General features: G+C 40.5%; 1 protein-coding gene across 2 annotated transcripts in view; it reads right to left on the bottom strand.

The window, feature by feature from the left end:
- Nucleotides 1–25,879, bottom strand: part of Glrb (glycine receptor beta) — a 70,574-nt gene extending 44,695 nt beyond the window's left edge. Inside the window, exons 1-2 of one of the 2 annotated variants that reach the window (XM_051157341.1) lie at nucleotides 25,790–25,879; nucleotides 24,310–24,460 (exon numbers count right to left, since the gene is read on the bottom strand). In XM_051157341.1, the coding sequence (XP_051013298.1) occupies nucleotides 24,310–24,431 (122 nt within the window). In that variant the 5' untranslated portion in view covers nucleotides 24,432–24,460; nucleotides 25,790–25,879. Of the gene's footprint in view, nucleotides 1–24,309; nucleotides 24,461–25,652; nucleotides 25,751–25,789 lie in introns of those variants that run through there. The other variant, XM_051157340.1, reaches the window with a different exon arrangement.
- Nucleotides 25,880–26,337: the final 458 nt, after the last annotated feature.

Here is a 26,337-nt window from a genome sequence, read left to right on the forward strand (position 1 = left end):
TGGCAAATGCTACTGAACAGCTAAAACAGATTTAAGTCAGTACTTGTCAAAATCTGCACAAACAACGAAAGAGGGAGCACTTCCAAGGACTTTATGAGGACACACTGACCCTGATACTAAAGCCAGAGAGCACACCATTAGGAATTGCACGCCAATGCCCTTCATAAGCAAGAATCCTTAACAAAGACTAGCAAGGCAAATTTATCAGCACCATCAGTGGTCACATGCCATGACCAAGGGGAGCTTATATGTGGGTGCAAGGATAGCTCAGCCTTTGAAAATTAGTATCAACAAAAATATAGAAAAAATTTCATAAGGTCCGATCAATAGGCACATGACAGTCATCTGCTATAATTTGTCATTCCTTCTTGATTACAAAAATCCAAGATACTAGAGATAGAAAGGAAATCATCTCTATGTAATAGAGGCCATAGATTAGTGGTTCTCAACCTTCAAAATGCTGCCACTCTTTAAGACAGTTCCTCATGGTGTGGTGATCCCAACCATAAAATTATTCTCATTGCTACTTCGTAACTGCAAGTTTAGTACTTTTAAGGGTTGTAATATAAATGTCTGATATGCAGGATATCTAATATGCAACCCCTGTAAAAGGGTCATTTGACCTCAAAGGGTCGAAACCCACAGGTTGAGAACCACTACCATAGATGAAAAGTTCACATCGAACAGAATGTAAAATTGGAAGCCATTATAGTAAGCTCAAGAAAAAAGCAAGATGTTCTCTCTTTCTACATCTACTCAACATATACCAAAAGTCCAAGACAGTAATTTCATTATATAAATGAATCCAAATTGCATATGTACATGTCTCTGCAGTTAATACATTCTACCCAAAGAATTGCTTAGCATCACTGCAGGAAACAGTAGTAACTGAAAAAAAGTGATATATATATATATATACACACTGTGAAATGGAAATTTGGGTAATGATCCTATTTACAACATCATCAAAATGAATTATATATTTAGGAATAACCTAAGACCTAATTAAAGTAACAAAATGTTTGTATATTAACAGTATAAAAAATTAATGAAAGAAACAAATAGAAAGATAACCAAGTTTATGGATAAGAAGACAATATTGTTAAAATGTCCACATTACCCACAGAATGTAAGATGAAAAGCGATCACCTATGAAAATCCTCATGACAGAGGCCTGGGTGGTAGCTCACTTATTAGAATTGCCCTAGCAGGCAAGAGACCCTGCACGCAACTTTCAGTGCTGTATAACATCCATAATCTTCAATGTTGGGAACTAAATGCAGGGGGATGTAAAGCCCAAGGTCATTCTTGGCTACACAGGACAGCATGGAATACATGAAACCCTACTCTAAAACTAACAAAGAAGCCAAAACCTGCTGAAATTTTTATTATTATTATTGTTACTATTATTACCATCATATCATCATCTTCTTCTTCATTATTAATTACTATTATCATCATCATTATCACCATTATTATTATTATGGTTTTTCAAGTCAAGGTTTCCAAGGTAGCCCTGGCTGTCCTGGACTCATTTTGTAGACCAGGTTGGCCTCGAACTGACAGAGATCTGCCTGCCTCTGTCTCCCGAGGCCTAGGATTACAGGTGCATGCCACTGAAACAAAACCCAAACAATTCAGTACTTCTTAAGAACCAACAAATACTCTTGTGCTGCGACAAACACCTAAAAAGATGCAGTTTAAGAAGGAAGAGTATGGCTGTCCTCATGGTTTCAGAGGACCCTGGCTTGGAAAGTGTGCAGAAGTGTCTAGAAAGTAGAGAAGGAGAAGACATCTTAAAATGAGCCCTTTCTTTCCTCTACTTTGCCAATTATTCCTTCAAGACCCCTGCTCTATAGGATGGCACTGCCCACATACACGCTATAGCATCCTCACTTACAGACTCCTCTCTGAAAACTTTGAGGGCACAGGCATACCCAAAGATCTTCTTCATAAATCTAAGTAACTCACAATCTAAGTAAATCTCAAGGAAGATTTAGCTCCATAGACACAAAATAAGCAAACATTTTTTAGAAAGATCCTTTTGGAATAAAGCATAACACTTCCTAATTTGAAATACATTGCAAAGCACAAAGTGTATTAATGGAATAGGTTATGGACAAGTGCGTGGAGACAGCCTATAAGCTCTGGCTAATTTCCACTCTTATTAGCTCTAGTATGAAAATCGGCATGGTGATTAATAGCTGCTTTTTTAAAAGTTTTTTGATGTCTGGTTCTCCTCAAAAATATTTTATATCTCACATCCATTTTACCAGATGGCTCTATTTTGAAAACTCTTCAATAATTTGATGTATACCAACCTGAACCATTTCTATACAGTATTCTCACGGTTATGGCTAGAGGGTGTTCTTTTGTGTGTCTCTGTGTTTCTCAAATAAATTCTCCTAAAATATATACCAAATTTTCAGGAGGTAAAATAGTATAGGGTGATGCAGCTGAAGAGAACCAGAAATAAGTACAAAATATATAGCCAACTGTTCTTCAGTAAGTCAGCCAAGAAGAATGCACAAGGAGCAGAAAACATTGCATTTAACAGATAGTACAAGAAAAGCCAGACATCTAGGAGAGAAAGAAAGAAACTGGATGTTTATCTTCTGGCTCATGCAAAAATCAACTCAAAATTCATTAAAGGCTTAAACCTAAGATCTCAGACTTCAAAAGAAAACAGAGGAGAAAGTCCTCACGGTATTGCTCTTGGCACTGACTTCACAGACGGACACCAAAAGTGCCGGCTGCATGAGTCAAAGCAGGCTTGAAGAAGGACCGCAGAGCAAATGTGTGCTGCGAACAACAAAGCTTCTAGAACACTAAACCAAAACAGACAGATCCTTCTGACCTAAGAGTAGAGGAAACTACAGTGCAGAATGGAAAGGCATTGACAGTGGAAGACACAGTAATAAATCATCCTTTAAAAAAAATAAGCTGCTCTTCTGTGAAGGGATAAAGATAGAACAGATAGCACAGAGACTGAAGGCATGTCCAACCAATGCCTGACCCAACCCAAGACCCACCCCATAGAGGAGAGCCAACCCCTGACACTATTAAAGATATTCTGCTTTGTTTGTAGACAGAAGCCTATCAGAGTTGTCCTCTGAGAGGCTCCACTCAGCAGCAGTTTGAAACAGATGTTGAGACTTATAGCCAAACATTTGCCTAAGCATAAGGAGTCTAGTGGACAAGTTGGGGAGGGGGGGCAGGGAGAGCATAAAAGGAACTAGAGGTGGTAAGAGATCCACAGGAAGACCAACAGAGCCAATGAACCAGGATCCAGAGAGGCCTGCGGAGACTGAAGCACCAACCAAGGACAATGCACAGGCTGGACCCTGTAATAGATGTAGCAGATGGGCAGCTCAGACTTCATGTGGGTCTCTTAGTAAGTGGAGCAGAGGCTGTATCTGATCAGCATGGACTCTGTTGTCTGCTTTTTTTTTTTTTTTTTCTTTTTTGGTCACTTCCCCTGATGGGACTGCCTTGCCAGGCCACAGGGGAAGAGGACAACTTCAGTCCTGATGAGACCTGATGAGCTGGAGTGGGTGGGTAAGAGGTGCTCCAATGGGGGATGGAGGGTGGGACTGAGGGGAGAGGAGGGAAAGGCTATGACTGGGATATAAAGTAAATACATTAACTAATAAAACAAATAAATAATAAATAAGCTCCCCAGTGGACATGATCAAAAAGACTATACTGAACTCCTTACAACAACATGGTTAACAGGAAACTCATACAGTTTTTCAAGGATGCCAGTATAGACACTCTGGAAAAGTGTTTAGAGATTCCTTTAAAAAATAAAAATATATTCATCATATGGTCCACAATATATACCCAAGTGAAATAAAATCACTTTATCAAAGAGATACTGTCAGCCTCATCTCTATACTGATGTACGATATACAACAGCCAAGGTCCAGAATCCATCAAGGTAACTGTCCATGGAAGAATAATGAAAGATGGCTCAGAGGATGGTGTGTTGAACAATCATGAAGACCTGAGTTGAAATCACCAGATTGCACATAAGCCAGGTACAAAAGCACATATCCGTAACATCAGCCTTCCCCTGGTAAGATGAGAGGTAGAGACAGGAGAATCACCAGAAAATGGGACATCTACATATCTCAATGTCATTGAACTGTATCATAATTGTCTGTATACTTTGCTGAATAGCATAACTAGTCTGTAAAAGAGCAAAAGATTAATCAGACAAATTTTGGCATCAAATTGTACTGTCCATCAAAATCTGGAGAGATAGCACTGGCTGCTCTTCCAGAGGACTCAGGTTCTGTTCCTAGTATTCACAAGGTGGCTCACAATCATTTGCAATCCAGTTTCAGAGGATCAGATTCCTTGTCTGGGTTCCTACATGTATACATGCAAAAACAGACCCACAGAGAAAAGGCTTGTACACCTAAAACAAATATAAATAAATCTCTGAAAGAAGCATGAGTTACTAATCGTATAATTTGGAAGCTAATGTCTGTAATACACATGCAGTGGATATTGTACATTAAAGGGCATGATGGGTTAGAGTCTGAAGCTCAGGGCTCAGCTCCCTGGGAGGCAGGACCAGCCTGTTTGCTACATGATCCCACAGAACAAGGTTCTCAAAATGGGTTTATGCCATCTATATTTTAGTCTCTATTTTATTATTACAGGGATGTCAACTTCCAGTCCTTAGGCTAGGTAACAGAGTTTTCTTGTTTTTTAAACTGCATGTGGTTATCTATCTCTGTATATGGTGCCACACAGTATATCATTCTGAGATTCCCTACTGTACAACAAAGGCAAGCTTGCTCTTTCTTCTGGTATAAAAGAAGCAAAGTAAATAAACCAGGCATGGTGACAGGCTTGAAATCTCAGTGCTTGAGAGTAAGAGGTGAGCTGATGGTGAGTCCAGCCCAACCTAGACTTCTTAGCAGCACCTGTCTCAACTACAAGGAGATAAAGGACTGAGTACTCCAAAGGCTCTCTGAACATTGTTCATTTCTGTGTAGGGAGGGGAGGGGAGGACAAGAAGAATGGCAGGAAGGGGAGGAAGGGAGGAGAGGAGGGGAGGATTAAAAAATAGAAAATCAATATATCGCTTCCCTTTCAGTGGGTTAAGCAGGTCTGGCTAGCTGGTTAGAAGCCTGACTTGTGGCTGACACAGACTGCAGCTCTAGACACTTGCTATGCCCCTGTGAGCATCTCTGTAAGCAGAGAAGATAACTGCAGGAAACCAATTCACAAAATGCCTGTCTCTGGAATGAGTTGTGGCAGCATAAATATAGAAGCTAGATTAGTAATGATGCTGTGAGATTGGAAATTCCCGAGGGCCTCTCTTGTGTTGTGTGGAAGGGAAAAGAAAGCAACAACTGCTGGGAAATGATAGACATTCACAATATACTCTCAACTACAAAAGTCATGAACATGTGATTTATTTGAGCAAATAATGCTGAGTACTCCCTTTCTTATATAAATATATGCTGGATATTCATGCATCTTCTTTCCCCCAAGCTCCCACTCTAATTCCTCTATTCTCTAAAACTTGATGAGACTAAGTTTTGAAAGGAAATATATTCTTTGCCACTACAAGCCAATTTTTAAAAAAAGAAGTAAAAAGGGGAAATTGAGAAATGAATAATTTAAACTTCAAAGCCCTTTGGGTAAGTTACTCTAGGGACACCACAAGTCATTTAGATAAAAGGGCTTTTGTTGTTGTCAGGAACCCAGTGGAGGAGCCCAAGGCCACCCCAACACCCAACCTGGTTCTGTTACTGTAACACTGTCACTTTTCCTTATGTCAGATCTATGTGCATACTAGAGACAAGAAGACAATTTCTTCTTCATTGCTATCTTCATTATAGCCCCACAGACTTACGAGACCAATGATGAGCAAACCCCACTACAGGGTGGGGGCAAATAGACACAGATGATATTCTGAATACTGGGCTACCTATCTCCTTTCAGTATGGAAAAGGAGAGCACTTTCTGCCTCTATGAATTACTGCTGAGAATCAGTGTCACCTTAAACTGGATAAACTAAAATCTACAGGACTCCTTAAAAAGATGCTCTACCTGCCCACACTAATGTAACCTTGAGGGTGTAAAAAAAATACCTTCTGGAACATTCCTAACACTAGGAATTGTCACTGCATAGGTAACATGTCTAGTCTTGGTAACAAAACTAGATGCTTGATGAAAAACTCCAAACTCCCTCTGCCCCCATCCAGGCCCAAGACTGAGAGGCAGAAGAGGCCCAAGACTGAGAGGCTATGGCAAACTCTCTTTGATAATTCTCCTTTGTTTGCTTGCTTGATTGTTTGTTTGTAAGGTCCCACCATATAGTCCAGGCTGACGTCAATCTCACAGCAATTCTTTTTTTTTTTTTTTTTTTTTTTTTTTCCCGAGACAGGGTTTCTCTGTGTAGCCTTGACTGTCCTGGACTCACTTTGTAGTCCAGGCTGGCCTCGAACTCACAGCCATCCACCTGGCACAGCAATTCTTATGTACCAACTGCCAAGAAAAGGCTTTGGCTCTGCTCCAGCTTTGGCTCATGCCTCCCCCAAGTCCACACCTTACATTGGTACCGCTCAACTCCAGCCACTTCCTAAGTTCTTGAGGACAAAACTTGTTTTGTTTTCTTCTCTAAACTCCCCCCTCCTTGCTCTTTCCAGCTCTCTTCATTCTCTTCTCCCTCCTATGTTCCGCATCTGACTAACAGTAAAGATTAATTAGCCCCTTTCCCATGAGATATTCTCCCCATCTGGCACAGCCCACAACTCTGTTCCATGAACCCCAGGCCTCAGCCACAGCTGTCTCTGAGCTCTCAGCAAGAGCTGATGAAAGACTTGTATGGTATATTAGCCCAACACAGAACAAAGCTAGAGGATCTAGACACAAGGAAACCTGCACAAATTGTTGCACCAACCAAGGACAATGTATGCAGTAAACCTAGACTCCCCGTTCAGATCTAGCCAATGAACAGCTCATTCTCCATGGTTGTGGGGAAAGCAGAGACTATCTCTGACATGAACTCTGGTGGCCCCATTCTTTGATCATTTCCCATTGGTGGGAAGGCCCAGTGGGCACAGAGAGGAAGGGAAAGCAGGCTATCCTAATGAGATCTGATAGGCTGTGGTCATATGGTGAGGGAGGAGGTTCCCTTCTGTCAGAGGTCTAGGGGAGGAGAATAGAGAGGAAGAGGGAAGGAGGTTGGGAATGGAAAGATACAAGCAAGCCAATAACAATCTAACAATCCCGGTGTAATCTGAATAAATTATAATAAATTAACATGTAAAAATGTTCCTATAATGTTCTTGTGTACCGTGCATAGTTTACCCTTGTTCATTCAAATGCTGATTTCTCCAGGCCACTCTCTGGATCAATCCCAATATTGCATTGTGATGTTTCAAGTTTGTGTAAACATGTCATCATTTGTTCTCTGTTTGTCAAAACAAACAAACAAAAAAACAAACCAGGCAATGCTGAATGATAGCACAGGATAGGGTTGGACATCCTGATGGAGTGAGGGGAGGAGAAAGAAGAAGAAGAAGAGGATGGAGCCAGAAGGAGAATACCAGGAAACATCAGGAGAAAGGAACCAGTTTAGTACATGAGTAAAAAGCAAATATAAAGTGAGAAAACAGAATGGGAGAAAACTATACTAGAATAGAGATTTAGGATGGAGTAATTATTGCACAGCATTGTGCTCTGAGCTAATTAAATAGATCCTGGTCTCTGTGTGATTATTTGGGTATAAACCTGGTTAAGGAGTAACTGCTGATTTCACTAAAATAATAATTCAATATTAAATATTTAAATTCATTCAACAACAAAACAGCACATAGAATCAAAAATAAAAAAAAAAATTTTAAAAAGGACAAAAAAACTGATAACAGTCTACTATGTGCCTGCAAAACACCAGGGGCAGGCAGAGTTCTTCCTCCAGCTTTGTCTCCAGGTGTCATACAGAAGGGAACTCACTTTCCTTTCAGTTCCATTATCAGGGTGGAGATGTAGCAACCCTCAGGGCTTCCTCAAATATTGTCTCCCTCTTTCTCCTCAGCCCTGACAAAGGCAAAAGAGCAGATACTGAGCTCAGGTCACCAAGCCATCCTTCCCATCCTTGTTCTCATGACTCGCAAAAGAGTTCTGACTCCACTGTTTGGGGTCTGAGATCTATTTTATTTTTAGGGCTTTGGCCATAACTAGCACTCCCACTTTTTAATATATACTTTTCATTATTTTTATATGAACTCTTAACTGCCCACCACAGAATTTCTACAGAAAATACAATGGTCTTTCATGTTAAACACATAATTAATATTAATTTTAATTAATTTAATCAAAATGAAATAAAAGTAGTTATATTAATGTATTTTATATTATAATCATAGCAGAAATAGAGTACTTTGTAAAGAAAAGGAGTTCATTTATGTCTCAGGCTTTGTAGGCAAGCATGTCAAGAAACAGAGAAGGGCTCATCACAATAGAAGCCATGCACAGGGAAGTCTTGCTTCTAGCAACCTGCTGTCCTGAAAGTGAACTCACTCTACACAACTTGTCTTACTTACATCCTAGAGGACACAAGGACCCAGTCACCTTCCACCAGGCAACGTCTTTTAAAGAACCATCACCTCAAATCATCACACTGAGGACCAAGCCTCCAGAACCTAAACTTCTGCTAAGGTATGTCCAAGCAAAGGCCACAATTAAGGTGTTTCTTAATATCAAATAACCAGCAAATATTCTTGCATGCTGGATGCTGGTGGGACACAACATGAGTCAAGATAGATAAGTATAGTTAGGCAGAGATGATAAATGAAGAATTTAAGAATGTTCAAATCAACCAAAATTTAAATAAATGATGTATATCAAAATATAATAACTTGTTAATTAAACTTCTTTGTCCAGATCAATATTTTAAACAAAAACTAGTCTCTTTACAAGAAGCTAAAAACAAAAACAAAAACCTCCTTCTATATCCAAACATATCCATCACAGCTAAGAATCAATGGTGTGGATACCCATTGATGCAAAAACCACTAAAGAAAATGCATACATGAGTATGTCTGTGTGTGTGTGGATGTGTATAACATGTTCCGAGATGTCTATAGAGACCAGAATAGAATACTGCATCCCCTGATTGTGTGTGCCCAATGGGAGAGATAAAAATCAAACCTGTATCCTCTGCAAAGCAGCAAATGCTTTTAACCACTGAGCCATCTCTCCAGCCTATAGTAGCTCGTTTTCATGTAATACAACATACTTCTGAGAAAATGAAGCCTGTAAAATTATGTACGCAGCAAGTAACCTTCTGTTATTCTTCTTAAAAAGTGCAGTGAACTTTAAAGTTCATTAAAGACTTCAAGGAAACGCAGTAATAAACAGACAAAACCTAAAGAGCAACAATGAAGAATCATATCCCTATCAGTAAATGTGGCATTTAGTAAGTAAATCAGCACCAAAATGGATAATGAAGAAGCTCAGCCTGGCCTGAGCACACTGTAGTCTAATGGTAGATCTGTCTTCAACTGGTGAAGGCATAGCGAAGAGCTGTGCTCACCCTCTAGGTCTGTTTTCTAGCCTTCCAAACAGTCAGGATGGCCTCTGCTATACATGGAATCATAAAAATATTAGCCTGAACCAGCTTCACAAGAAACAACACAAATAACGCAACCAGCTTGCCTCTGCACACATTCCTCATGAAGATTTAATGGCAACACACCAGCCACTCAACTTTCCCATAGGAAAATACACCATAAATTCCGCATCTAACCTTACCAGCAGCAGAGGTTACTAAGAAAGCTATGCCTAGTAAAGTTATGCAGACATTTTCCTGCGAATCGAGAGACGCATGGGAGAACAGCAAAATAAAAGGATCCAGAGGGTCCTAGAAATCTACAAGTAGAACAATATGATAGGCAGATTTGGGCCCAGGGGTCCCGCTCAAACTAAGGCACCAGCCAAGGACAATACAGGAGGTAAACTTTAAACCCCTTCCCAGATCTAGCCAATGGTCAGAATATTCTCCACAGTTGAGTGGAGAGTGTGATACGACTTTCTTTTTTTTTTTTTTTTTTTTTTTTAATTTTTCAAAATTAAATAAAAGTACAAGGAGGTTAAGAATAATATTAAAATACAAAAATATCCTTTGAATGCTGTCACCAAAGTTCTGGGATCACAAGCTAGCATGATCCACTGTAGAACCTTTGCTCCGTGCAGCGGGTGAGGAAGGCTGTGCCCATTTCCAGAGGTGAAAAGGGAGGTATTTGGAAGCAGTGTCTGCTCCATTTCGGACATGGATGTGTGAAGTGATCTGTCCTCCCACCGACCAAGGGCCTCTGGAGGAGACACTAATTTATTTCATATAAAAATTACAAAAACATTTTAGTCCAGTTACCCTGAGAAATTCATTAATGCCTCCATTTTACAGATCTGGCCAGTGAGAGCATGTAAGTGAGATGAACTCATGTCACATGGAGTTATCTGTCCTCTGGCGAACTAACTCACCCAGCTGGGGACCTATATTGGTTACATGGCCCCTGCTCAAGAATATGTGCCTTTTGGCTCAAAGTTGGAAGATGTGAAGGGATGAGACAAGTTAAAGGGGAAAAGTAGGGCACATGTCAGGAAGAAGGTACAGAGTATAAGACAGTAAAGTGGACGCTGAGCAGCTTATCCCAAAAGAAGTTGCTGGCAATGCAGAAAAAAGCTAGGAGGGGAAAGGGCTGGCCATTGCAGAGAAACGAAGAGCGGTCTCTATTCCAAACATCACAGATGCCCGCACACTAGAACAGCCGTTCTTAAGGACTGGCTTGTCTGTTTGCAGACTGTCCACACTGCAGACAAAACTCCTTTCATAAAACTAGTAATTCATTATTTACTTTGTTAAATATTGGCAGTGGGGCACTAGGGGCAATGGTAGATAAAACTGCTTGTGCCTTGGCACAAATCAAGAAATATTTAAATATAATGCCAATGCATTCCTCACCACCACACAATACTATACTGTAAGATGACCCATCCCCAAATCATAGAACCACATACCATCAAAATGTAACAGTATGCATCACCAAATCATAGCACTACATGCCAATGCATAATACTCCATATCACCAATATTTACCACTACACAACACCTCAACATGACACACACTACCAATACCTAATGCCATACATCTCCCATGCACACCACCACACAGCACCAATACACAAACCCATACAACCAACACACAACACCACCTATTATCAATGTATAACACTGCATATCATAAAAACATACTGCACACTAACCAACATATACAGTAGATGCCACAATCTAAGCCCCTACAAAAACCAAAATATACTACACATAATCAATAAACTTATTCATTATATCACAAACCTTCAAAACATACCAAACATTAGCAACCTAACAGTAACTTATGCAAAAGAATTTAAAAATTAGGGTCCCTAAGAAATGTTTCTAAAGACATACTAAAATAAACATGACTTTACTGCTTTTTAAACTTAAATCATCCAAACTAAAGTGTTTTGGGAATAAAAGCATTTGGGTGATTTGACTTATGGACTAAATTGGACAGAACATCATTTGTGAAATAACACAGACACACACACACACAGACACACATAGACACACACACACACACACACACACACACACACACACACACACACACACCTATGTTACCCCCAAACATGGATGTATTAGTTGTCAATGATAAAATATAAATTTTAAAATACAAATCAGAATCTCAGAAAAAAATATTGTGCTCCTATGAGTCTGAGCACCTCCCAGTATTTATATATTCTCTCCAATACCACGCAGAGTGACACTAAATGGAAGTGCTCTTTGATGCTATGTTGTGACAGGATCAGACTCTGGAAGACGTCCAAAGCGGGCATCCAAGTGTTTCCTAGCTGTTACTGTAGGTTGTAATCAAGTCATTTCTGAGCAAAAGAATCCAGTCAATGTTCATGTCAGACCAATGAATTGCAATGACACAGAACAAAAGCTCCCCTGATCTGACTTCAGATTTCCCATAAAAACTCCCTCTTAAGGAGATATCATTTGGTAATGTTGGCACAACATTAAAGAACATTCACGATTAGGAAAGGCACTCTTCCTTTTTCCAACTTCAAATCTGCGTATGGTCATCCCTTCTTCACATACCTCAGCCAAATTAATATGTCACTATGAACCTAGTTCAAATGTGCATGGAGGAGCACAAATATGGAGTCTTCCACGAAGTCAGCCCCTAAACTAACACATAGCAATGTAAACAAAATGCTATTTTCCCTCATTTTTAAAACAATACGTATTATCGTAAAAATAATTTCATAGAGTAAGTTGTTCTTGTTAATATATAGTGCCTACATTTATATATAATTTATATTTTGCTTGTTTGTTTATTGTACTGGGGGATTAAAAGCAGGCTCTCAAACAAATACTTTACCACCAAGTTGTGCTCAAGGCATTTACAGTGCAGTATACTAAAGTAGAGTAGGAAATGGAAAATGAATGGCTTGATAGCACAAATACACCTATAAGTCAAGTGTACAACTTTTCCTCCTGACCACACACATAACCAGACATTGCCATGGATAAAACACTGGTGGAAAGGACATGGAAGAACCAAGAATGACTATTAAGAAAACCCCGTGGTTTAGGAGTCAGTGAAAGCAACTTATCGGTGTTAGTTGGGAGAGCAGGGAAAAGATTCAGAGGGGGAAATTCTAGAATCTAACGATAAAGCAAGAGGGCTGTGCTGGGATGGAGAGAAAAAGACACAGTTCTTTCCAAGTAATAATGATTTCCATGAAGTGGCTAGATTTATTTAAGAAGAAGAAAATAATATCTGTGTCAAAAAGTAGAGCTAGGTGAGCACATTAACAAATGACCAAAAGTGCATCAATTCCTAAGATGGTATGTACTTTTCCTAATTAAAGGGAGCCAAACAAAGAAGAAAACAGCAAAATGGAGGTCTGAAAACAGCTCCATTTAGTTCAGGAAACATAAAAATTCATAGAGGGAAATGTTATTAAGATATGAATACACTCCATATCTTCTTCAGGCAGGAGCCCCTTCAGTGTGTATTTAAATCATTAAGGATTAAATAAATAAATAAATAAAATGGAGAGCTGTTTCCAGAGTGGAAAAGGTGGGTCCCAGGGTCCCCTCACCAAGGGAGATTTTTTTCTTCAAAGCCAGTAGCTGAGAAAGAAAAAAGGTATGGTGCTATACAAAAGCCTCAGAGTACAGAAGAACAGATATGAGAGGGCCTGCCAAGGAGCTTCATTCCTATCTTCTATAGCAGTGCTTCTCAACCTTCCTAATGCTGCAACCCTTAAAGACAGATCCTCATGTTGTGGTGACACCAACCGTAACGTTAGTTTTATTGTTACTTCATAACTGTAATTTTGCCACTGTTATGAACTGTGATGTAACTATCTGTGTTTTCTGGTGGTCTTAGGCAAGCCCTGTGAAAGGAGCCATCGACCCCAAAGGGATCACAACCCACAGGTTGAGAATTGATGCTCTTGATAATTTTTATTAAATATTTTTACATATACATTTACATTATTACACATATATACAATAGACTATCTACATCAAGAAGAACTACAAAACAATCAGGAATTATATATAAATGTTACATTCACAGTGTTTTGGCCATATGTATTTGGCAGCTTTGAAGAAAACAACTCTCCTATCTTGGTGAGTCTAAAATCTTAACGTAAACCAATATCTATCATATCTGGTCATCACCAACTCAAAACATCTATCTAGGCCTAAAAACATCTTAACCCCTAAAGAACTAAGCTGAATTGTGCAGGTTAGCAGCTTCCCAAATGAGAAGATGTCAGAGACTGTTGAGAATGGATGTGCTTTAGTAAAAACAATTAAAATGTCACATTGGAATTGAACCAAGAGGTGAGGGAAGAGCTGAAATGCAGGAGAAAGTGAGAAGCAAGGGCACCAGAGGACCACAGAACCACACAAATAGCACCAGAGGACCACAGAACCACACAGGTAGCACCAGAGGACCACAGAACCACACAGATGGCACCAGAGAACCACAGAACCACGCGGATGGCACCAGAGGACCACAGAGCCACACAGATAGCACCAGAGGACCACAGAACCACACAGATGGCACCAGAGGACCACAGAGCCACACAGATAGCACAAGAGGACCACAGAACCACACAGATGGCACAAGATTACCACAGAACCACACAGATGGCACCAGAGGACCACAGAACCACACAGATGGCACCAGCGACCACAGAACCACACAGATGCACAGGAGGACTACAGAACCACACAGATGGCACCAGAGGACCACAGAACCACACAGATAGCACCAGAGGACCACAGAGCCACACAGATAGCACAAGAGGACCACAGAACCACACAGATGGCACAAGAGGACCACAGAACCACACAGATGGCACCAGAGGACCACAGAACCACACAGATGGCACCAGACGACCACAGAACCACACAGATGGCACCAGAGGACCACAGAACCACACAGATGGCACCAGAGGACCACAGAACCACACAGATGGCACCAGAGGACCACAGAACCACACAGATAGATAGCACAGCCCAAAACAGATGAACAGATCAGCAACACAGGGCATGCGGTCAGAGAAACTTCAACAAACCTCAGATGATATGTTATGCAGCATGTTCTATCAGCAATTTGTTACATAGCTCACTGTTATTCCAATGAAGGCTCTAGAAATTTCACTTTGTATGTACATCACTTCTCAAAGCGACAAGGTGTACGTGCATAAGCAGATAGCTTGCTCACTAAATTCTGCGTGTCAATTTCCATAAAACATAGCAGGGTGGCTGACTGTTTCTTTCAAGGGCTGGCACAGCAGCACAGGAGATGTGTGCAAACACACACTATTCTTTGCCACATTAAAGAAATTGTATACTTGCAAAAGAAGAGGGCACATTTCTGAAAGTCAAGTCCCTTAGTTTGTGAAAATTCCTGAAGCTTCTTAGAAATTTTTGTAGCCTTTTTTTCTTTTTTTTCATGCTTCACTAGTTCAAAGCTGAGAAAAAAAATAATTGGAAAAGAACCTAAGTTAACCCTGAATAAGAAGTTACAAAACAATCATAGAAGATAATACCATAAGAGACCAAAGTACCACAAGTGAACTGATGGGTGCATGATTGAATAAAAACAAAAATTGCTATTCTCCCATGCGTCTCTCATCTAGAGTCCCAATAGGATGCCTTCCCCTCTGTCCCAGTTTCCTGGTAAGTGAAAGCTTTTGTGGGACATGCCCCTTGGGCTAGTATGCAGATATAAGTGAGTATACGGTGCCTCACATTTGACCATGTCCCCTGGAGGGGGAGACCTGGTGGCACTCAGAGGAAGGACAGCAGGTTGCCAAGAAGAGACTTGATACCCTATGAGCATATACAGGGGGAGGTAATCCCCCTCAGGAACAAGTCATAGTGGAGGGGAGTAAGGGGAAGATGGGGGCGGGGAGGAATGGGAGGATACAAGGGATGGGATAAACATTGAGATGTAACAAGAATAAATTAATAAAAAAAAAACAGTCAAAAAAAAAATTGGAGCCCAGATGGACAGCGTGTGCTCTTCATGCTATGACCTGCTCGCCTGTCCAACATTTGTGAGATGTGCAACGCGAATTCATCCTACCTGTATCACTTCGAAACGCACTGCTGTTAAACCAGGGGTATGTCAGAAGATTAACCCTCATTTTCCTATGTAATCATTTATGTATTTGATTCAACTGTATTATCAAGCATAAATGGAGCTCTTAAGCACACAGCTTTAAAATAGCCATGATCTAAACCTACATATGGCCACCTCCTCTCAACTGTTTGCGATGTAGATCGTTAACTAAAAGGCAAAAGACCTCATCATATGAAAGATTCAATTTAATCAACTGTCAAAAAATATGATGTGAATGAAAAAGGATTCTGGGAGAGGAAAGAGTTTGACATTGGCCCTAATCACAGGCTTATCAAAATATATTTAAACGCTTTTAATATCAAAGTGACACTTGATTTTGGTTGTATCTTTTCCGGTTAAAAATCAGTGTGGTGACCAAAAAATTCTACTTTCTCTTTAGATCCATCTATAGTATCTATAATTACATACATCTGCATTTCTCGCATTAGTCTTGGTTCTATAATTTAGCATATACAGAAGAGGTCTAATTAATTTTATAACACAAAACCTTAATTAGAACTTATTTATTTTCCTATTCTTAAAGAAAACAAATTGCAGTAAAACTAATGCAACAACAGACATTCAAGACCAAGCAAATGCCAACAGGAAACCTCTGAACAAACCCCCACATAATTTTAACCCCTGCAAAAGATAACAGCAAGCATTTAGCACAGTGTTACCGGCAAGATAAAAATCAGAAGATGAATTTTTATTTCCTTTTCTATGCTGAATTTCAATCAATTTCCAAGATGTTAACTGGTCACATTTCTAAAGAGTGGTACTATTTCACAGAACTCACACTGCCAACTGAAATTGCTTACTAGTTAAAACAATTTTTAGGACAGGGCAACATTTTCTCAGCTAAGTCCTGAAGAACTGGTAAAATATATATAAAGAGAAAGCTGTGTTTCTAAGTGTTAAAAAAAAAAAAAAAGGCAAGGAGGGGTTAGAAAAGAGAGGCAGATCAACCTTTCTAAACTAGATTGTAGCTGCACCTAAAATCTGGAATATAAATTTGAGAGCCCCTTGAAATCTAGGGTTAAAGGAAATGTGCTGGGTTATTGCTAAGATGTATCACAATAAGGTGACTAACTGGGAAAATACCATGACAGATCTGTTGACCACAGTGGTAGGAGGAAATCCATTGGAAAGAACCCTGAATTTGATGATAGAGGAGAGAGATCATTTCAAAGGAGAGATGCACATTCCATTTCAGTTTCATGCCTGACCAACTCACGTAATGGGGATGTCAATTTAAAAACTGAAGAATTATTTGGAAAGACAAGATCATTAATTCAAGTGATTGCAAAATAGCAGTATGCCAGCAAACAGAAATTGCAAAACAGATAGTATGAAAACACATAACCAAACACTCAAGGTTAAAAAAAAAAAAAAGAAAAGAAAAGAAAAACCTGGTCCAAGTGTACAATGATAACAATACCAGCAGTCTCCGTGTGCATTCAGTTTTTAAATTAGCCATATCTTTTCCAATCAGCCTCTCATCTTTAGCCAACATTTTCATCTTGAATATTTCAACAAGGAAGCAAGAAACTGGAACTAAGTATAGATCCATCCAGTCTGCTAATGAAAACTAACTAAAAGAGACTATAGTCACTAATGGCTACCATAATGATTTGCCTAAACACAATGGCTTTTTTTTCCTTGCAATTCTACCTCTCACCAATATACAAAACTGAAGTGCATATATTCCAGCATTAAATGTTAAGAGAGACAAGAATTCTTAGAGACGATATCAAGTGCATTTATACTCATGCATAATAATTCAGATTGTGAACAAGTTTATAGAAATAACTCTCATTCTTACTCAGTGTGTGCACACACAAAATCAAAAAACCTTGAGGTACTTCTGTCATGCTTTTAACACTAGAGCTGTCAAGGGTTTGAGAACACTTATTGGAAGATAGGGCAAATTTAGGCTAATAGGATCCTACACTCAAACAAGAAGGACTAGCTCAATCACTAAAGGCTTCATGCGAAGCTCCTCAGAGTAAAGACATAGTATGGGCCAGGAAAGGGAAAAAGAAGATTTTGTAGAAAACACTTAGATCAAAACCCTGAAGACAAAATGGAATGGTGGCACTCCTGCTCAGTGTCTTGATACTAGAGCTTGCGGATAGCAGAAGTGAGCACTTGAGTGTACGCAGCAATGTCCTGGGAATGGGCAGGCTGTGCCAGTCTTGTGCAGGAGCTAAAAGGTTTAAAAAGACAAGATGAGGCTCAGAAGCTACACAAAAACCCAGACTCCAAACAGTTCAGTAGACGCTGGGCTGCAAAATACCTCAACACACATGAGCTATGTACTCCAGCAACAAGGCACAGTTCCAGTGGTCATGTCTTCCTCCCACAAGGATCTCCTGCTGGGACTTTAACGAACACTTGACGACGCAGCATCCAGCAAGCTAACTGACCTGGAGAAACACAACTAAGCCATGACTAGTTTAGCATCCAGTACTCTTACGGAATACAGTTCTCAAGAATTTGCTGCAAAGCCAACACCAAACTTACCGTGCTTTCCCCAGCAGTGGACATGGGCATGGTGGCTTGCTATGTGGTATGCAAGCTTATAGTTCATTCCTGCTGCCTCTACCCACTTTCTGGGAGTAAACTCTGCCTCCAGATTGATATTGGAAATGCCACTGAGAACTAGATTTTTTTGATTGTTAGGTTTGTTTGCTGTGAGTTGACCCACTCTTTTTTAAATATATCAATACTAAATCACGTATTCAAAAACCACACCAGACTGCTTGCCTTTCTGTGATATACATCATGCTCAAGACAGTTCTTTAACATATTTCATAAACACACTAGCTCCACTTATGATGATCTGCTGCCAGATGCCTGAAATGCAGAGGCCTCAACATAAGAATTAGCACCAGTAGCTCCAAAATGGCAAAAACCAGTATGCATGCCAGGGCACTGCCCAGGCAAGCTCAGTGAAAATGAATTACCATGTCTCCCAAGAGTGAAAATTGAGATAGAAATCCATGTCCCTCTATGTTTTTTAAGTTCTATTTTTGTTATTCTTGGGATTATTAAGTATATTTCAGCTTGTTCTAGTTTCTAGACTATGCAAATATGAACCCATATTCACTTGCCTTCTGAGTATAGACGTGTTAATCATATACGTTTGTCATCCTGCAGTCATTTCTTGAGAAGTATAGTGGACTGAATTATCTTTTCCTACTGGATTAGGTCAGTAAAGAAGTTTTCTTGGGTTTAAAAGAGATTTAAATAGAACTGATTATTTATGAAATTTCAGAGGTAAATTATAGTGTTTTGACTTCTGCATTTGTTTTCCTTTACTTGTTGTGTTTGCATTTTTTTAGATAGAGTCTTTCTGTATATTTCTCTCTGAATTGAAATTCTTTATGTAAATTTGACTGGCCATGAACTCACAAAGACCCTCCTGCCTCTTCCTCCTGAGTACTGGCATTAAAGGCATAACTAAGCCTGGCCTAAGTGGAAATTATGTTAGTGAAGGTCTTTAAATCCTTAAGAACTCAAGATCATGGCTTATGCATTTTATATACCAGAACCTTCTAAGTCATTCCATCAAAAATAAAGGCATACCTATCTCTCAGGAGTAAGATACAATTTGAATTTCCAGGATGATGACTCTACTTTTTATGGTTATTATAGAATTTTTAAAACTCTCACAAATTAAAATGGCCTTAAACGCCAGCATCTGGTCCACGTAGCTATTCACTTCCAATCCCCTAACAGAGGCCTGCCAGAAAATTTTCCCAAGCCAGAGTGGCTCTAACAACAATACCTTCACCACCCCAGCTCCTGTCAATTATATCCCATCTGATCTCAAGTAGAAACTTCTTAAGTTGAAGCCAAAAGTCTCACTCCGTATAGCTTCTATTCATTAGACTGGCTTTAAGCTGATGCCAAGCCATAAAGTCTAGGTTTTTATTTACATCATAGATTTTCAAACATTTGGAAACAATCTTCAATTATCTCAGTTCCTTTAGCACTTCCTGACATGAAAAGAAAAATCTTAATTGCTTCTACTATCATTTCTCTATCCTGTAAATATTGAATAGAACAGTGCAGAAATTTCCATAAACCTCGCTTTAAATGTCTAAGGAAAACACTATGCACATATACATACATACATATTCCTTTGTATCATGATGATGATATCATCAAGCATTTTCCAAATGTTCTATCTAAGCCACACATGCACAGGTAGTAGGTGAGCCAAACGGCAACCAATTTCCCTACCTCATTAGGCCTTTGCCCATCACTTTATTTTTATTTTGTTGTTATTATCATAAAAATAAATGAGCTTCTTTATGACATTTTCCTATAAGTGTATCATTGTGCTTTGTTCATATTCACTCCAGTGTAAATTCTTGTCAGGCCCCTACTCCTGCTGGTTCCTATGCTCCTGAAAGATAGACCCTCGTCCCTTGCCCTGCCATTCATATATATGTGTATGTATACATCTGTACACATGTATACATGTATACATCTATATTCTGCATAAGGTATTCACTATATACTCCTTATGCTCTGAGTCTTAGTCTCTTAATTCAGGACCATATTGGATCCCAATTCTGTCTCATGTTACCCTTTCCAATGTTACACGTTTCAACTTTTATGAGTTTGTTTTCTTTAACGCCTCCTTTTAGCCACTGATAAAATGCTAAATATGCTGAAGTCAAAATTCTACTACAGTCAAACATAACCTAGGGTGAGAATGTTCCACTCATTAGCCTAGTTGTGCGTACCCCTAGTTGTCCATATGCTGAGACCATACCAACGGGTGCATGATTCAGACACCACAGAGGCCGTCAGAAGCAGACAGCAGCAGTTGCACTTCCCTTCACTTACTAAACAAATTTTCATTTGATGCATATTTTGCACCTGCATTCTGTTGTTCTCCGGGAATGAATCAAGGCATTGTTCTCTCGTGAGTTTACAAAGAGCTGCAGGAGCACACAATTATACACAATAAGCTCTAGGAAGAACTGTGAAAAAGGAGGTCAAGTAGAAAGCTGTGGAAATGGAGAAGGGGACTATTAAAATCAGACGGTCTAAATGCTAGCCTACACACACACACACACACACACACACACACACACACACACACACACACACACTTCTCAGTAGAGGTCATAGTTTTACCTTTGGGTTGATTTTGTTATCCTCCTGGGACTGCAGTAGTGTTTGTAAAGGGTCTAGGCACACAGGCTGAGGATCAAAAGTGAATAAGTAATAGTTACTGCTGTGGATTTTATAGAAAGAGCTTCAACGTAAGAAATTAATTATCACAGAGGGAGAGCACTGGTGCTTCCACGATTGAGAAGGACACTGGGAGAGATAGGAAGAAGAAAGTTGCACTGGCTGGTGCACATGCTGGGATGGAGAGTATAGTACTGGAGATGCTGGACTCTAGCCATCAAGGATCTTCTGTAGAGAGACAAGAAATGTCAGCCATATCCAGAAAGCCATGGAGTTCCTACAAGGCATCTCAATATTGTAATGACATAATTAGAACCAAGATCTGAGAGGAAAAAAAGGAAAACCAGAAAACCCCTCTAGAATTAGGGCAGAGCAGAAGTGGCCAAGAAAAAAAGGAGAGAAGAAGAAGAGGAGGAGGAGGAAGAGAAGATTAAAACAAGCTGTATTATGAACGGTAGGGAAGATAACTGAAACAATGTCTGTACATAAGTGAAAGAAGACACTCCAAAGGAGGCAAAGAAAGGCTGCTGAGTCTTGGTGACTGCTGATTTTGAGACATTAAGATAGAAAGGATAGATCAAGAGTGATCCCAGGATGGCAAAGTGGTGTTGTGGTCATTTGCTGGCAAAGAGGCACTGTGTTAAGAGTGCAAGTCCTACCATGTTGAGTTGAGCTTTGGAACATGCTGGGACAGTTGGGATGTAGAGGGTGTCTTCCTCTACCCAGCCCTGAAGTAGAGATACAGACCTGGAAAGTAACAGTGAGTGAGCTCAGCTAAATACATGGGTTTGGGTGAGATCACATTTGCAGAGTAGCAATCACACTGACAATCTCTCCAGTCCATCTCCTGTACTTTAAGATGTGCATTCTCATACCAGATTAAAAAAAAAAACAACTGTTATAATGGAAAAACAGAAACACTTAACTCTTGTTCTCTACAAATGTAATAGCTTGGCATACTTGCTGCCATTGCTTGCCAATGTCACTCCTAAATTGGTACAGAAAACCTTACTAGGCAAGAATCTCACGATATTAAGAAGGATTCTCTTTCTATCCTCAATTTCTGAGATTTCTATCTCTAACTCTGCTTATCAACAATCCTAATAAATTTACACAAAATAAACAGGTTTCTAAACATACAAAGACCTATATAAGATTATTTTCCAGCACGTTACCAAGGCTGAGATTCTAGTTTGAGTATTTAGAGAACTTTCTTAGAGTGGACCAAATTCTAGCCAGAAAAACTACTTCTGAATTCTTTACATTCTTAGTCTCAAGTCAGAATTGTGTTCATTTTACTTCAGTTGTTGTTGTTGGGTTTCTGTTTTGTTTTGTTTTTGTTTTTTTAGGCTAGGTCTCACTGTGTAAATCAGGATGGCTTTGAACTCCCAATTCTCTTGTCAGTTGCTGGAATTATGGGATTGTATTACTATGCCAGGAGACATTTACACACACACACACACACACACACACACACACACACAAACACACACACACACACACACACACACACACACACACACATATATATATATATATATATATATATATATATATATATATATATATGTATGTATGTATGTATTTCAATCCCAAAACATCCAACTGTGATCTACCAGGACACATTTACTTATAACATATTTAATTATTTACTTTAATGATCATGTGTGTATGAGCTGCATGTGTATCACAGCATGCATGTGGGTGTCTGGGGACATTTTGGAAATTGATTGTCTCCTTCCATCATATGGGTTCCAGGGATCAGACTGGAGTTCTTAAGCTCAGCAAAACACACCTCTACCTGCTGAGTCATTACCTCGCCCTATTTACACCTTGATAAACTATCCGTTTGACAATCAATAAATTTTTACTTAGTCTCATGAAAATAAAATAAGTTTAAGGCTATGGTAGAAACTAGCAAAGACAAATTTCCAACTCATTCTGTTATACAGGAAATACTGTGACAAGGACTCAACAGGCATACACGGCACCTTCTGAAACCTGATAATTTTTACATTTCCCAAGAGAAAATGTATTGTGTCGCCCTATTAAAAGAACAAATAATCTGTTTTAAATAACTATAGGCACCATATATATTGACCATTTATATTTGCTGAACAATTTAATAGTGTAATTCTTTAGAAAGAGCAAGTGTCCTTTAAATACTATTGCAATGCTAATGGAGGCAACAAGACTTGCTGTCATCTTTCAACAATGTGACTTTTGATGCAGGAAGTTTGTCAGGGGCTTGATGGGGAATTAGTAACCAGAACATCACTTACTTTGAAAAAAAAAAAAAACACACATAACTGGTCCACAATAGCCTGACCCCCACCACACCACACCCAGCCACTATGATTACAAGGCACATGCCAGCTTGTATAAACAATGAATATTCAGACCTAGAAAATGTGTCTTTTAGACAAGGCACAGAAGGCCCAACATCATCTAGTTCCTTCCAGGGCTGATCTCCTGATTAGGACAGAGAAATCGTAACATTAGGAGCCCTGATGTCAGCAAGGGGTGAGCATCTGCCCCTCACCCCTCAGCTGATGATACCCAAGGATGCAGAGGAGGAGGTGCATGCACATACTTTAGGGTTTTCCTACATCTGAACCTGACCTAACACTGCTAAATAGATGACATGTGAATGGTAAAGTTAGGAGGCGCCTCTGGACTGGTCACAAAACTTTCTATATGCTAGATGGTAGTTTCCATGATGCTGCTTTCAGACTTTTGTCTCCCCACATCTGTGCAAGTATCAGCTGCAAGATAGTAAGTCTGGCATCCTCGATTTACAAAATTTGTCTTCCTAAAAGGCACTTTGGTTTCTTGCAGGCATCTAGAAAACTTTAGTGGTCCACCTGTAAGTCATGATGCTGGAATACAATGTTGTCTGTGGTCGGCTTGACCTCTCAACAACCTTAATGGAAGAGAAATGTTATGTATCATGCAAATTTACTTGTACCGTGTGTACCAATGTTTTTAAATACGATAGACCTGAAGACCATATTTTATCTGGTTCTTTGTGAGTTTTCATTTCAGATTATTTTTAAATCTACCTTTTTCAACTGGTGGTTTGCTCAAAGCATCCAATGAAAGTTGCATATCTGGCATAAGAAAGCTATAGCAACCTGTTTTGCTTTTGTGAACCATATGTAAAAATGCATGAACAGAGTCTCCTCCACCACTGGGAAGGGACCACCACATTCCTAAACTCTTGTCTTCTGACATTTTGCTAGTTAGGAAGCAATGGGTTCGTGACTGGATCTGAAAAGTGTTGTGGGCGGGTGTTTGAGTAACCAGGCTGGTTCCCTAACAAAAGCAGCATCATTGCTCTGCAGAAGGATATAAAGTGTGACGAACGTACGACGGGCACAAATACTGCTTCTTTTTCCCCTTCCCTTTCTTGGACGACTTTTCTTTAGAGCAAGCTTCTTCAAGCCACAAGGACATTAAAATCAAAAAGGAGATTGCCAATGAAAACTTCATCTTGAAAACGGAAGTCTCAGCAGCTCAATCTACAAGAGAAAAACAGGAAGATGTTCACCCTTAGAAGCGCGCGTGACTAGCCTGAAACTTCTCTTTAAGGGGCTTCTCCACAGCTGCCCAACGGGCAGGTAAGGTGTGTTTGGATCCCAAATCCTACGTCACTGATCATGTACGCTCCGCTTTTATAGCAGGAAAGCCTCTTCAAAGTCATGGTAAAACTCAGCTCAGGTAAACATAGGGAGAAAACAAGATCCCGTAAGATACAATTGGAGACTGAAGAATTTCTAACTCTGGGGTTATATGAAATTAAAATTTGGCATTAAATTAGAGAGCTTTCCAAAACAGGTTCAAACTACACGGATCGTTTAACACGGAGTGAAAATGGTTCTCTCTGGCAAGTACAATTTTTAACTACATCGTGTGGATTTTTGCATGAATATTTTTCAAAAACAACTAAAGTATTTAATTCAAAGTATTAAGCAACTGACAGAGATAAAGAAAGATGATTAGCATGAAAGAGTTTCACACTCTCAATCCACTGCTTGCGGGTTGAATCTGCATACTACTTTTTCGCCTGGAAACGCCATGCATTAACATAAGTTGCCTAGTTAGTTTTCTCCATTCATATGGGAACTAGTGTAACACCCCTCGTGGAAAAGATAATTCTGGGTAATAGTAAGGAAACAAAACTGCAAGTGGCAAGTGTGCTTCAAATAATCTTCCGACCACGTATTAACATCACTGCCTATGCCCATAGGAGAATATACCCAAAAAGCAAACCATCAAGCATTTACTGACAGCAGAATAGTTAAAACCCCTTCTGTGTGCTTCATTTTCCTGACCACAAAATTATTTTCTGCAACCTAAGACCCAAACATCAGTTCCCTTCCCACTCTTGTATCTACAATGCCAATGTCCCTTTTTAACGCGCCCCTCTTCCCAGGTTTACCCCATATTTATCCTCTACACCCCAAAGCAGGCCCACAGGGCACATCACTAGGTCCTTCACCCGCAGCCAACACCACCCCTGGGGAGGAGAGTCAGCACCGCAGTAAGGCTGCCCCCCCCCCCTTTGGCTCACAGTCCCCTGCCCTCCGGGAGCAGTGCTGGCCACTACAACCAGGCTCCTGCGCCTCTTGTCCGCAACGCTTGGTGGCTTCCCAGAGCGGCTGCAGAAGAGCCAGGTGAGCTTCCCCACAGCATCCCCAGGGCCCTCGCCACCTCACGTCCCCATCCTGGGCCCGGGCCCCGTTCCCCGCGGACATCGGACTCGGCATCAGACACCAAGCTCGCCTCGGCCTCGCCGCAGTGCGCAGACCGGGAGCCCGCGACGCGCGGACCTTGCCGCCAGGCCTTACCGCACGCGCCCCGCAGCCCTCCGCCGAGGTGACGGCGGCGCCGGTGGCGGGCGCCAAGGCAGCTGCGATCCGTGAGTCCCGCCGCCGCCCGCGCCGCTGCCGCCGCCGCCGCCGCCACGGAGCTTGACGCGCCTGCTCCGCCCCCGAGCGTGCGCCGTGGCGCGCCGCGGACATCTGCGGGGACCGCGGGCGGAGGAGCGGGTCGTCACCGCGAGGGACAAGACTCCGCTCGGTGTGGGAGGTTGGGAGAGGGACGTTAGGGCTCTTGCTGGTGTGCAGTCGGAGGACCTAAGGAGTAGACTCCTAGGAGGAAAAGAGGTAAAAACAGAGCGGCAGGGCTCAGTGGAAAGCTTATGACACTAGCTTAATGAGGTGGGACAGCAGTTGACCTTTCTGAACCAAACTGGACCAGGTTCCTGTGGTTTCATCATCTGCTTCTTCTGATGGCTTCTCGCTCAATGTCAGATGATAATTCCAATTCTGAAGCCTGTCCTTTCTATGCTGCATTTATCTGGTCAGAATCGTTTCAGCAGAATAGCAAACGTAAC

This window comes from Acomys russatus, chromosome 15 (genome assembly GCF_903995435.1).
Source record: "Acomys russatus chromosome 15, mAcoRus1.1, whole genome shotgun sequence".
Classification (NCBI taxonomy): domain Eukaryota; kingdom Metazoa; phylum Chordata; class Mammalia; order Rodentia; family Muridae; genus Acomys; species Acomys russatus.